At 41.7% G+C, this 14,585-nt stretch overlaps 1 protein-coding gene across 2 annotated transcripts in view; it reads right to left on the reverse strand.

Moving 5' to 3' along the window:
* Window positions 1-3,223: 3,223 nt before the first annotated feature.
* The window catches only part of LOC117512684 (acid-sensing ion channel 1-like), a 144,118-nt gene continuing 132,756 nt past the window's right edge, over window positions 3,224-14,585 (reverse strand). Inside the window, exons 3-10 of one of the 2 annotated variants that reach the window (XM_034172845.1) lie at window positions 7,991-8,141; window positions 7,784-7,911; window positions 5,390-5,540; window positions 5,256-5,312; window positions 4,988-5,141; window positions 4,367-4,458; window positions 4,206-4,285; window positions 3,224-4,071 (exon numbers count right to left, since the gene is read on the reverse strand). In XM_034172845.1, the coding sequence (XP_034028736.1) occupies window positions 3,955-4,071; window positions 4,206-4,285; window positions 4,367-4,458; window positions 4,988-5,141; window positions 5,256-5,312; window positions 5,390-5,540; window positions 7,784-7,911; window positions 7,991-8,141 (930 nt within the window). In that variant the 3' untranslated portion in view covers window positions 3,224-3,954. Of the gene's footprint in view, window positions 4,072-4,205; window positions 4,459-4,987; window positions 5,142-5,255; window positions 5,313-5,389; window positions 5,541-7,783; window positions 7,912-7,990; window positions 8,142-14,585 lie in introns of both variants that reach the window. The other variant, XM_034172844.1, reaches the window with a different exon arrangement.

Genomic DNA, 14,585 nt, shown 5'->3' on the forward strand with positions numbered 1-14,585 from the left:
GTTCATTTTCAAACAGTACGAATCGTGTATAAAGCAATAAACAATTTACTTCCAGCAAATATTAAAAATATGTTTTTTAACAGATCAGGGGATTGCAGTCTGAGGGGGAAATTTAATTTAAAGCATCAGTGGGCACGAACAACATTAAAAGGTTTCTGTATTTCTATCTGTGGGGTGAGGATGTGGAACAGATTGGGAGTGGGGCTCAAGCAATGTCCAAGCATGAACCAGTTCAAACAGCGGTACAAAAATATGTTTTTTTCTAGGTATAGGGAGGAGGAAGGGTAATGAGGGTTAGGGTGTTTTTGTTTTTTGCTTCGGCTTGTAAATATATAGTATTTTGTATGTAAGTAGGTATGTGTAGGTGTATATTTATGTTTGTGTATATATATATATATATATATATATATATATATATATATATATATATATATATATATATATATATTGATATCGGTTTAGGTGTGTAGGAATCTATGTGTATATGTGGCAAAGGGTATCACTGGTTGTGGGGAAGAAGGGGTAGGGAAAAATAAGCTGATGCTTCACCCTACCCCTTTTCGGACATGTTGGGTACACAGTAGGAACTTTTTTGTTGTTGTCTTCACTGATCTATCTTGTAATTGTTGTTGTATCAAATGTTCGAAATAAACAGTTTTCATTCATTCATTCATTCATTAGTGTTTAACTAAGGGTACAGAAATGTTGTATTATGGCATCACAAACAGTTACTTTGCCTGACTCACTGTTATGTATGGCACTGGAGTGGAAGTCTGTGATTAAGTCCTATGTAGGCCCTGAGGCCCATTGGTACAGGTGCTTATCTCCAGATTCCACAGCATGAAGTTGATGAGATTCTGTAACTCCCCCTGGATGTGATTCCAGTCCAATACTCCCTCAGCCAAGGCAGCTGTCCATTTTCAGCTGGGTTAACAACCTTTTTTTCAGCAAGGTTAGCATGACTAGGAATCAAATCCAGGTCTACATATTGGTAGCCCAACTCCTTACCCCACTGAGCTCCCTACTCCACTTGGCACTGTGTGCATAGTGGAGTAGGTTAGTGTACCCAATGTTTTTCTTGATTCTGTGCCTTATGTAAAACAGTTTATAGATTTGCTGCACAAATAAAGTCACCCTGCCGTGAAGACCTCAAGACCAGTAATGGAAACAACAGTGTGGCATTTTGTTTTCATTTTAATGAAGAATGTAGTCATATCTTTTTCAAAGCATGAACAGTTATCATTATCACCATATAACGAAAAAGGAAATATTGTCTCTAATAAATAACTGTCATTGTTACTTTCAATGAGTAAACCATCTACAACTGATGGACATTGTATGTACAGTAAAATGGAACTGAGACACAACCGCTACTCGATATTAAATAGTTACAGCAAATACTACACTGGCAAGACTATGCTAATACAACATGGTTATTATCCATAGTCACCGCAATATTTACATTAATGTAGAGCGGATGGCACGATTGTGCTTGAAAACACAACACATCTACACCGATGTCCTGCTGAGAATAAACACAGAGGTCAACGGGAATAAGTACAAGTAGATTATTTCCACCAGAATGCTCTGATTGATTTTTGTAAACACGGTCACCTCGTCTACAGAGGCGAAACAGCACACAGAACGAACCCTTCATCATGCACTGATACAGTAGATCCAGCATGTTTGCACACTACATCCAAACTGCTAACAGATACGGTTGTACATGAGGGCAGCAATTACAGTTGTAATTTGTCAATTTCAGATTTTCACACTCGCGTGGGGAAAGACTGCAGACATATGAATACATGCTGACAGTGCACGAGCACACAGACGTACAAATAATTAGACAAACTGCAGTCAAACGTGCTGGCGAGCTATTCTTTGTCAGATGAAGTTTAAAACAGCTGCCGTGCAGTGCTACATGCAACTCGAGCCCTAGAAGGTGGTGGAACACATTCAAGATAATGCAGATTTTTTTTTTTTTTTTTTTTTGATGATGCCACGTTAACACACTCAAATGCAGAAATCCCTTAAATTTGAAAATGATGAGCAGCATGAAAAATATGTGTAAAATTACATTCCTTTTTATATTTGCCTTTAATTTCTAGTTTAATTTTGAACATTACACATAGCACCAAGTGGAAAAATGTATTTCTCTCTGATCTAAAACTTTGTGTATCCATCACCTTTTACATTCAAATAATAATTTTTTTGTTTTCCAATTTAAGCCCCCTTTTTTTGTCTTTTAAACCCCCCACCTAATTAAAGAAAATGCTGCTATCTAAATCCCTCAGGGTGCTCTCACCCTGCAACATGAGGTAGTACGTTATAGCAGAACACAGAAAATAATGGGAAGACTGATTAGATGTGTGATGCCAAATATTAAAATGACAGTTGTCAAAAAAGAATAATTTCCTGAAATAATGGAAGGAAAATCAATGATGAAACCAGTATTGAATAAAGCCCTAGTTGGACAGGTTTAGTTTTACATGAGAAAGCAGAGTGACCAGTGGCTGAAGGCGACAACTTAATGTTTTTGGTACTAGGTCTCTTCTGAGGATCCTTGGGTACTGCTGAAATGAGGAGTATCACCTGTGAAGTACAGAAATGTCAGCTTTGATATCTTGGCCATGTGCTGTGTTTCTTTGTGCATCATTGAGCATTTAAATGTTTCAGTGTGGAGGACCCCAATAGTTAGAGAAGCTCAAGGGGGATGCTCACGTTTCACCTGGCTGTGGCAGACATTGAGATTACTTTTTAGATTACTTTTGAGAGATGAGGATGGATTGGTTATCTGCGTGGGCGGTTGCCATCCAGGTCTTGGATGGCAACAAACACACACACACAAGGAAATTACTTCTGTGTTCTCCACTCTGTGACAGAATGGATTAGTCTTCACAGTCGCTATCATCTTCTTAAGTTATCTGATGACATCAGTTCTTTTTATTCATTTGCGCTGGCTGTTTGCTCTCTGTTTAGAGCTGTGTGCACCAAAGCAGAGCAGCTCATATGAGCATGAAACAAACGTGCCCCATCTCACCGACTTTTTACAATTTAATGTGTGTGTTTACTTTTTAATCTGCATGTGAAAGTTGTACAGTGAGAGAATACAGAGATGAGGCACATGATCACATGATTTTAGAGACTGTCGCTGTAATATGCATGAACAGATTGACACAGAAATTCTACGTAAATAAAACTCAAGCCCGAATGTCAAATCTTTGCTGGTGCCAGACTGACTATCTTCCAAATGCCTCTTCAAGTGCCTCTATAAATAAAGGGCCAAAGACTCCACAGGATATGACAGAATGTTCACTGATATGTCTGTTACTTCTGCAAATTATTGTACAGAACGTAAAAGTTCTGGAATCTATACAGATGCAGAGTTGCTCAGTCTGCAAAAATAACTGAAATGGTGTATTTGGGTGCGACTAAAATCACAGAAAAACACTGGTAATAATGACATAACCCCAAACCCCAATGCAAAACTAATCCTATCCAAAAAGGGCAAACAAACAAACAAACAGACAAATAAATAAATGAAGAAATAAACACCTGAAATAAAAAAAGGGAATTGTACAAAAACAAGCATATCAGATCATCTGTATGAGAAAGCTTCTTTCAAAATGACACGACAAACCACCACAGGTGAACCGATGACTTGATGGCCCCATTTGCTGTAGTTGTGTCTTTAAAAGCTGTTTACAGATATCCATGCATGTATTTCTACATTTTGGGAATTCTCCACATCATCACTGGTGTCCTTCCTGCCGTCCATATGGCAGTTTCTTTTCTATAGCCTCCGTGTACACCCGTATCCACCACATTGCTCATAAAAGCTCAGCACAATTCCCATTCTCTGCCATTACAGCAGTCTGGATCAATGAACAAAGTTCACACTACCACATTGAGAGCAGATGGCAGCGTCACCCTATTCACAGCTGGAGTAGCCTAGTGAAAGTTGGTGACATGGCACTTGACATCATCTAGGCTCAGGACAGTTCCCTGGTCACTGTTGTTGTGTTTGTGCTTCTTGTCTGAGCAGCGACACAACTTGGACTTTATCACCTGAGAGGATAAAAATAGAAGTTACTGCTGATTTGCTTAAAAGGGGGATAGAAAGATCAAGTACAGTAATCAATACAGAGTAGATAGTCTTTAAAAACTATCCCTCAAACACAGACTTTGCTGATTAGTCTTACCTCATAAAGATAGTCAAATAGCTCCAGAATAGTCAATATGCTTGCCCCAATAAAAAGTCCCATTTGGCCACCAATATCACCTGGAACAAAATTGGGTAAATATATTATTAAAAGCATAAAAAAAATAATCTCCAAACAACACAGAGACTCCAAAGCTGTACCTAAAAGTCCAGCCACTTCATAAGCCTTCTTCTGCTCAATAGTTTCATAGTTTAGAGCTTCAAAGAAGATGTCTAAAACCAGAATATTCTCTCTGTGGAGTACAAAACAAACAAAAAAATGATAGAAAATTCAAAGCATTAATTTCCTATTTTAGTAATAATAGTAATATAAAGGGCAATGTATACATTTTATATTGGTTATTCATGGAGCAGTCAGTAAGGGATGCCAAATATCATAATCTTCATTCAGCCACAAGGGGGCAGTAACATCTGCATTAAAAGTCATGCTATGAAATGTCTGCGTCTAGTTATGTGTATTACCAGGTACATCACAGCAGGGGTAGAAACTAACATCATATAATTTAAGAAGGAATTCCATCAAACAGTTGCTGAAATAATCGTTTTATATCCATGAAATTGGCAGGGTGTCATCTATCCAAAATTTTATATGACATGTCAGGCCACAGTTACTGTAGGTGCTGATATTATACCAAATATGACGTAAATCCACTGAGCCGTTGCTGAGATCTAGCCAGATGAATGGACACAGTATGAACAGTTCTAAAATACCCCACATGAGCCTCTTGCCCAATACTGGAAGAAAGTACAATCAACACTCACTTGATATATTGCTCAGATCTGTTGTATTTCTTTGCGAGGTACTTAGCAGAGGCCTTGCTGGGGATTTTGACAAAGGACAGTTCCTTGCTGTACCTGGTCATGTTGCACGGTGTCTCACACACACAGAAATCATTGTCCCTCTCCACCAGGAAGTCTGAGGACAGAGCAACAGAGCCCACTTGACCCTTGTATCAAATCAGTGAAACTCAACATGCCACAGGATGATGTTGGTACCAGTGGTATATGATTCACACATTGCTAAACCTACCTAGAGCTGGATCAGCACATTCTTTGTAAAGCTCAGGAGTGCAGTAGGGTGCATCGCCTGCAACCGAAATAATGAGTGAAATATTTTCTGTTGTTATAATGGTAATACAACTCACAAATACAATGACGTCCTACCGGGCATGTGCACCATACGACAGTTACAGTTGTCCACTAGGTAGCGTGTTTCACAGTCAATGCGACAGGCTGTGATGCTGTAACTGTCAAAGAAGTCTGAATCCATAGGTGTTACCTTGCAGTCGCCCCAAGGTGGAGGAAGATATATCAGCTGTAACAACGATACATAGTATGTCACGTCAGAAGTGGGTTTGTGACCACCTTGGATTATGAGTGGAAACCACCTGGACAGGTTCAAGCTCACAGACCGAAAGTAGTTATTGATCTGCTGAAGCCAGGTGATATGTGGGCATCTCCTTGGCCTGTTCCAATTACTGCATTCCTAAAAGCTGAGGCACCTGCATGCTGGATCCTGCTCAAGGAAGCACGCCACACGGCCGTAGTGGCCTAGCTGACTTAGTGTCCTATAGCGGCAGTACAAGTAGAATGTGTCATCTGAGTTTAAGTAACCTCGCATTTGGCACAAAGTCATTCCAATGGATTTCAAGGACTTTCTGGAGAGACCTAGTATCACTAATGTTACATCGATTCAATCAATTCTGTCTATGGCTGATGCTGAGACAACAATTCAAGTCTTTGTGTCTTCAATAACTGCCTGATGTAATGTTTAATTTTGGGACTTGCCATACTAGTATTAGCATCTTCAGGTGTTCCAGAACACTGCTGCTAGAGTTTTGACTGGGACAAGGAGATTTAATCATATAACCACTATTTTAGGCTACTTGTCTATGCAAGGACAGGTTTCAAGGTTATGCTGTTGACACATAAAATATTGAATGCTTGTTGCTCCCATTATCTTGTTGAATTTATTAAGCCTGATGTGTCGGCACATCCTCTGTGGTTTCAGACCACTTGCCTATTATGTTTATCCAGGGTAAAGAAGCAGTCAGTAGATTCTAGAGCGGTTGCTCATTGGGCACCACCTTAATGGAACAGCGGAAATTAGACGGGCAAACTCTGGAAGTTTTTAAGTAAAGTCTTAAAGTGTATCTTTTTTCCAGTGTTTATGATTTATGATAGATGACCTGGTTTTAGCCATCCATCCATTTTCTGTACAGTACCTGTTAACTCCAATTAAGGGTCGGGGGGGCTGGAGCACATCCCAACAGTTGAAGTGGTTTTAATATAATTTTATTTGAATTTTTCTTCTTACACATTTTGTAAGCTGCAGGTTTTAATTTGCAATGTTTTCTGTGTTGACATTGTTTTTACTTATTTTAATTCTGTTTTATAATGTAAAGCACTTTGTATCTGGCACTCAGTAAAATAAAATAAATCCAATCATTTTAGCTCACTAGATCAATTTAGTGACACCTAAAGTATGGCTCAATTATTCTGATTATTCGGGTTGGAAAAGTTTTGACTTCTACAGAACAAATCGATCAGGTCCTACTTCAGAATGTCACAACAGCTCGATTAGTATGACACCTACTGAAACCAGATTCTGATTAATTATTTGATCAGGATCAATACACTAAAAAGGGGATTTTGCTTAGGTGTAAATATCACCATTATCACAATCTTTAGATCATACAGAATGGAAAGTATCAAATGTCCCCATCTGTCAATGGTAAACAATGATGCATGTACTGATGTTGCAGTAGTTTCCTTATTTTAGTAAACTTACAGTCTTTATATAACACCTTAGCATTACCATTAATATGAGCTAGCTGCTGTGAGCAGTGGGATTATGTTTAAAATATATGTAGTACTTGGGGTTGCTGAGGACCTGAATGCCCATAAACTGACATCACTCTTCTGGGTTGACTGCAGCACTTCTACTGGCAGATTATTTTTATCACATTTATTTAGCGCAATAATTGTTAATAGAAAAAATAATGTTGAAAATACCTGCAGATATTAGTTAGATTTACCAGTGAGAATGAAACTATTACCCACAAAAACTTTAAAGGAGGTCCTTTTTAAAGCAGTGATTCGCAATGGATTTCATTGTTCGTGTGTCTTGAAAACGTGCTAGGTCATCACTTAACATAATGCTAATGCTGTAATGTTAGCATGAAAACTGCTAGCATCACATAACACAATGCTAATGTGCTAACACAATGAAATCTTGCTAGTTTCACAGAATCAGAAAAGTTTTATTGCCATATGAGTGAACAAGTTCACATTAGGAAATTGCTGCGGTACTCAGTGCTAACATAAAAGACAAAGTTCTGTGCAAAAAAAAAAAAAATGCAATGCTAATGGGCTAACATTAGCATGAGCTGAGTGCCTTCACTGTGAGCAGCAGGATTTATAATGTGTATTAAAAAACAGTGACAAGCTTGCTGAAAAAATATGACTGCACATCTTCAGGTAATTTCACCTGATTTGCATGCTAACACAGACAGAGATTTGCACCTTAGAGAATGCGAAAAATGCAGCAGTTTGTACCCTCTGTTCTTGGCAGGACACGAACGTCTGGAACCCAGGTGCCACCCCAAACCCAAACTGGTCGATGAAGGATGGTTCATCCTGACTGTGGATCTGAACCTTGACCCCAGCTTCAAAGGACATCTCGTCTGCAGGAGGAAATATAAATAGAAAAGAGAGATCCTAATGGGAAACACATGCTGTCTGTTAGACGTGATGTCCTGTCACCTGTGTCTCCCCAGACAGGCAGGTATTCATCTTGCTGAATGTCCAGCATGAGCGCAAGTCCGTTTCCCATCCCGCCTTTGGTAGTGATGAGGGGAAGGTGTCCATTACCTCCGGCGTTGAAGGTGTAACACTTCCCGTATCGAGTGAAGACCTGTGAGATGTGATGAAAAAGAACTACTTCAGGTCATTTTCGACTGCTGTAGAACCAAAGCTTCTAGCTCTAGTTACCTCTGTCAAAGACATTATGTTTTATTTGTTATGGTTTATTTGCAAGATTACACAAATCTACAAATCAAATTTTCAGAAAACTTGGTGGTGGGTTGTGTATGGGTCAAAGTAGAATCCATCAAATATTGGAAAAGAACCAGATCAAAGGAAGAGTCCAGGCACCCCCCTCCCACTTTCTTTAATATTGTGACGCAAGTATTTTCTTTAATTTCTCAGAGTAAAGGTCTTATCCATTTATTCAAATAAGAAACTGAACAAACTTTTAAAACTTTATCCACTTAATAACTTGTGAACCATCTGTCACCATTTGTTGATCTCTGCTCCCCTTTTCACTCTTTCTGGGCGTTCCCCTTCCTTTCTTTGAGATTCCTTGGGACACATCTGGCACTGACCCCACTGTGTTGTTGATAATATCTGATAATATCTGTTAACCTGTTGGGTTTGTTGTGAAAGTGTAGTGACACGGACCCACAACAGGGGGCGCAAATGAACGGCCAATAGATGAGCCAAAAAGTAACAATTTAATGTTGTGAAACGTGCACAACGAATATACAGACAATCTCAGAATATAATTACAGTCAAATCACAAAGGTGACGTGTGGGCAGGCTCGAGGATAGAAGACGTCTGTCCTGAGATGAACCGGAACCACACGATTTCCTCCGCCACCGAACCCAGAGAATACTGGAGCCGCCAAGTCCCGAATTCCCAGATGATCACCGTCCCCGACTGTCGGATCTGGTACTGCTGGCGAGAACAAAGACAGTCAAGTGTGGGTGTGTGTACACCCAGTAACAACAACGGTGGGAATGCCACCTCCACCTCTCACTCAATATGCTGATGTGTTTGCAGTGATCCCTCAGAGAAAAAGAGTGCCGTCCTGCACTCACTCAGCTTCCACAAAACAAGGGACCGGTACGCCTGCAAACACTCACAATGTACAGATTACAGATAAACACAAAAAGGCTGAGAATATTACCTACAATGAAGTACGATATCTCGGCAACGAGGTGGAGATGACGTCTGGTCTTTATGGAGTGTGATGATGAAGAATGTGTGACAGCTGTCAGGAATTAATGAGTGACAGCTGTCACTCCCGGCTGTGTCCGTGGCGGCAGCGCCCTCTCGTGCCTGAAGCCCGCACTTCAGGCAGGGCGCCCTTTGGTGGTGGGCCAGCAGTACCTCTTCTGGCGGCCCACACAACAGGGTTTACTCTAGATGTAGATAAATGTTTGGATTTAGTGGAACAAAATCTATTTTTATAAGAAGGCTGGGGTGGGGGGGAGGTGGACGAGGTTACAGCTATAGTGTGTAAGATTTAGTGCTGTCTAGTGGTGAGGTTGTAGACTGCATTATACTGACGCTGGTCATAGTTTTGTTTCGCTTCACATTTTTGCTTCTTTTGTGACAGGGATTCATGCTCCCTTGCCTTCTCTTGTTATTAGCAACATGTTTGTGCCTCCATTTCGCAAAAATGAGGGTTCTCAAACTTGTTAGTCTGCACCATTGTTGCCACAGTAACTTTGAAAAGTTACATTATACACTTTATACAGTTACTTAATGTAACTAATAAAGTATCTAGTAATCTAACTTGGCTCTTTTTAAGATTTAAGAAGAGTACTCAGAAAAGTTATTAGTTACTTTGCTGAACACTCAATCTTAAGAGTAAGAAAGTTAGATTACTAGTTACCTTATTAGTTACTTTACTTATTAGTTACATGTTGTCGGCAGCTGCTAATAAAGTAACTGCATAAAGCTGCTAATGAAGTAACTAAAAAGTAACTTTTCAAAGTAACTGTGGCAACACTGGTCTGCACTAGCAACCAAGAGACGGTGTACAGGGGAGCAACCACTGATTCAGCTTCTTTTTTCTTTAGTCTTCTGGCTGCAGTCCAAAACACACACACACACACACACACACACACACACACACACACACACACACACACACACACACACACACACACACACACACACACACACACACACACACACACACACACACACACACACACACACAAAACGGAGTAAGTATGTACATTTTGGCTGACTTTATAATAGATTAAATGCAGTGTTGAGGCTGTCATTCTCAGCATCTGTGTGGATGTTAAAATCGCCCACTATAATTATCTTATCTGAGCTAAGCACTAAGTCAGACAAAAGGTCTGAAAATTCACAGAGAAACTCACAGTAACGACCAGGTGGACGATAGATAATAACAAATAAAACTGTTTTTTGGGACTTCCAATTTGGATGGACAAGACTAAGAGAGCTTTCAAATGAATTAAAGCTCTGTCTGGGTTTTTGATTAATTAATAAGCTGGAATGGAAGATTGCTGCTAACTGCACAACACCTGAACAACAGCTGTCACCAAGCCTCTGCACGCTCTCCACTGAAAGCATGGAAGGTGCACAATGTTCAGGAGCACCTTGATCAGGCGTTGTCAGAGAACACTAAAGAATGAAGACATCAAACGTATAATCTACAGAGTGTGTGCAGCATGCACACTGTGGGTGCTTCTTCAGCTTTTTACAATAAATGCATGGTTTTGTGCAGTGTTGCAATGAAATGAAGTAGAAACATTTCTTCAGCCAGCGTGCAGTAGTCCGCCTTCCATCCCCGCAGCATCAGATGTCGTGTTTGATATAAAAAAGTTTAAAATACAAAAAAGTAAAAGATGACAGGTTGAATCTGTGCCCACATTGAGGAAGATGAAGACTGTGGAGGGTGAAAACTATCTGCGCTTTGGAGTCCAAACGCACACACACTGACGCACACACACATACACACGGATGGGCTCCCGCTGGAGTCCAGCGCACGATTGGAGTTAACACAAGGGGAAAAAACTTCAGTACCAACAAAACTGTTTTGTTTTATTTTATTTTAAATTTTTGCGGTGAAGCGCTGCAGAGAAGCAGTGCCACGTTTTGGATTCGAGAGTGCAAAGAGCACTGTGTTTGGTTGCTTTGCAGTGGTTGGTGGTGGTGATGCTTGAACTGTTTTTTTTTTTTTTTTTAACTTTTCCTTAAATTTTGCACAACCCTGTAGCTATAAATGACTTCTGTTTCACAAGAGTCTGGCTGTTGTGTTTAACAGAAAAGTGTGTGGGTCTTCCAGGAAAAAGACGGTGTCTTCAGAAAAAGAACAGCAACTTTATTTACAGCTATATACATCCACCTGTTGCTCACTCATCCCGTCACCAACACCAACTGCTCCGCCAGAGGCAGATCCAGCCTTTTATAGGAGCTGAGGTCCCCTCCTGGTTTATCCAGACCCCACACTGACTTTCTTTTCGTGTCGCCATTTTACTCTCCACTCGTTTTGGATTTTACTTGTACTCAATACTTTTACTTAAAGTACATTTTATATGAGAAATTTAATTTTGATACCTAAGTACAGTAAATGTCAGATACTTTTTAGACTTTTACTCAAGAAATATTTTTAAAGGAGACTTTAACTTTTACCAAAGTAATTTTATGCTAAGACACTTGTACATCAAGTATCACTTTGAGGTACTTTATACAAGACTGGTTTTGTGAAGCAGAAATCAGACGGAACACTAGAAGGGCAATGGTGGCACATATCTCTGACAGGAGATCAGGTAGAAGTAACCTGATCCTCAGGAGAGGTTTCCAGCACGGTTCCTGCAGATCACCTGTCCTGCATGTTTTCCACGTGTCCCTTCTCCAGCCACAGCTGACTAGACAAGTCTGATGCTTCTGAGTTATTGATTGACAAACAGTTGGAAAACATGCAGGGCAGATGTTCACTGGTGATTCTTACCCTACAGCAACTGGATGCCTAGTTGGGCTTCAAGATATTTCAACACTATTGCCCCATTTACACCAGACTGAGGCCCATATAAGACCTACAAGACCATGACATGTTGTCAACTCTCACAGATGTTGGCTGGTCCCAGTTTGGAGACCTGTTATTTGCGTTTACACCAAGCGTGCATTGTGACTGAATTGTGTGAGTGAAATATGTGATCAGTGATGTAACCCCATGCAGAGTCAATTGAGAGTCTTATGACCAATAGGATCAGGTTGGGAGTGGGTTGGGACCTGTGAGAGTTAATGAGACCGATAATGAAGTCCATGTATCGTTTAACCGGTCGCACAACTGCTGCGAGTGTTTTCAACAGTTCAGTACACTCGCACACCTGTTGGAGACCGATGGAGAGCAATGGTGACAAGGATGGATCTTTGTTCCAACCATAGAGACCCTACTGGGACCAGCCAGCAACCCCATTGAGAGCCACTGAGAGTGATGGTGAGCAGAGGCCATTTTTCAATCGCACATCATTGGTCTTGGTTGTAAACATGGTGTAACAGCTGTAGGGTAAACTATCAGATAGCTCTGCATGTGTATAGCCTAAAATAGTTGCTTCCCTGACATGTCATGCCAGTCTGTGCACAGCTGGTCCATCAGATGTCAGAAGTTTAGGACAGCAGATCCTGACTGGGATTTGTCTGGGAGATCACTGAGGAACACCAGGTGTGGAGAAACCACATGGAGAAACCATGTGTGTTTCTCCATGTGTTACTGCCGTTGCTGGATGCAACTCCATGCTCCTACCAGGTCCTTTAATGTAACTTAAGCAGTTACATGCTCTTTATGCCAGATGCCATTGTCATAATGCAGCTGCCCTGGTATATGACAACACAAAGACAGTTGCCACCAATCACTGAAAATGTTTTTTTTTTTTTCCCCTTGCAAATTGCAAGGAAAAATAAGTTATGTGGGCAGCACGGTGGATTAGTGGTTAGCACTGTTGCCTCACAGCAAGAAGGTCGTGGGTTCAATTCCTGTGGCCTTTCTGTGTGGAGTTTGCATGTTCTCCCCGTGTTTGCGTGGGTTTCCTCCGGGTGCTCCGGTTTCCTCCCACATCCAAAGACATGCGGGTTAGGTGGATTGGCATCTTTAAAATTGTCCGTAGGTGTGTGTGTGTGTGTGTCTGTGTTTGTTTGTCTATTTGTGGCCCTGCGACAGACTGGCGTCCTGTCCTGGGTGTACTCTGCCTCGCGCTCTATGACTGCTGGCATAGGCTTCAGCCCCCCACGACCCTTAATTGGACTAAGCGGTAGAAGATGAATGAATGAATGAATGAATAAATTATGTTCTTTTGCTATGTAAAAGAAATAGTGCTTCTTAAAATTCATAGAGTGGCAATCTATATTCCTTTGTATTTAGGTATGAATATCATTAAATTTCTCATTACCCCATGTGTGGTAGTGCATGTTGTTGGGGAAAGTGTAGTGACACAGACCCACAACAGGGGGCGCAAATGAACGGTCAATAGATGAGCCAAAAGGTAACAATTTAATGTTGTGAATGTGCACAACGAATATACAGACAATCTCAGAATCTGATAGCAGTCAATACACAAAGGTGACGTGTGGGCAGGCTCGAGGATAGAAGACGTCTGTCCTGAGAAGAGCCAGAACCACACGATTTCCGCCGCCACCGAACCTGGTGAATACTGGAGCCGCCAAGTCCCGAATTCCCAGGTGATCACCGTCCCCGACTGTCGGATCTGGTACTGCTGGCGAGGAGCACAAACAGTGAGACGTGGGTGTGTGCACACCCAGTAACAAAAACAGTCAGAAGGTGGAAAGTCACCTCGACCTCTAATCACACACTCGTGCAGCTCCTGTTAACCACTTATCTGGTTGGGGTGTGAAGCGAAGCCGTCGCTGATCACACCAAAACGCCAATCCCACAGATAAGGCAACACCCACAGGAAAACGGCTGCAAAGAAGTTCAGACTATAAAGTCAGTGTTAAGTTCAGATACAGCAGAGAATATTACCTTCACAGGTAGATGATATCTCGGCAGCGAGGTGGAGATGACATCAAGAAATGATGGGTGACAGCTGTCATGAGTTGATGTGTGACAGCTGTCACTCCCGGTTGTGTCCGTGGTGGCAGCGCCCTCTCGTGCCTGAAGCCCGCACTTCAGGCAGGGCGCCCTCTGGTGGTGGGCCAGCATTACCTCCTCTTCTGGTGGCCCACACAACAGGACCCCCCCCCCTCAATGGGCGCCTCCTGGCGCCCGACCAGGCTTGTCCGGGTGATGTCGGTAGAAGTCGGCCAGGAGGTCCGGGTCCATGATGAAGCTCCTCTTCACCCAGGAGCGTTCTTCAGGTCCATACCCCTCCCAGTCCACCAGATACTGAAACCCCCGGCCCTTCCGACGGACGTCCAGGAGCCTGCGAACAGTCCATGCAGGCTCCCCATCGATGATCCGGGCAGGAGGCGGTGCCGGTCCAGGAGCACAGAGGGGTGAGGTGTGGTGTGGCTTGATCCGGGAAACATGAAAAACCGGGTGGAACCGCAGTGAAGCTGGGAGCTGGAGCTTCACTGCGG

The sequence above is a fragment of the Thalassophryne amazonica genome, chromosome 6, assembly GCF_902500255.1.
Source record: "Thalassophryne amazonica chromosome 6, fThaAma1.1, whole genome shotgun sequence".
NCBI classification, from domain to species: Eukaryota; Metazoa; Chordata; class Actinopteri; order Batrachoidiformes; family Batrachoididae; genus Thalassophryne; species Thalassophryne amazonica.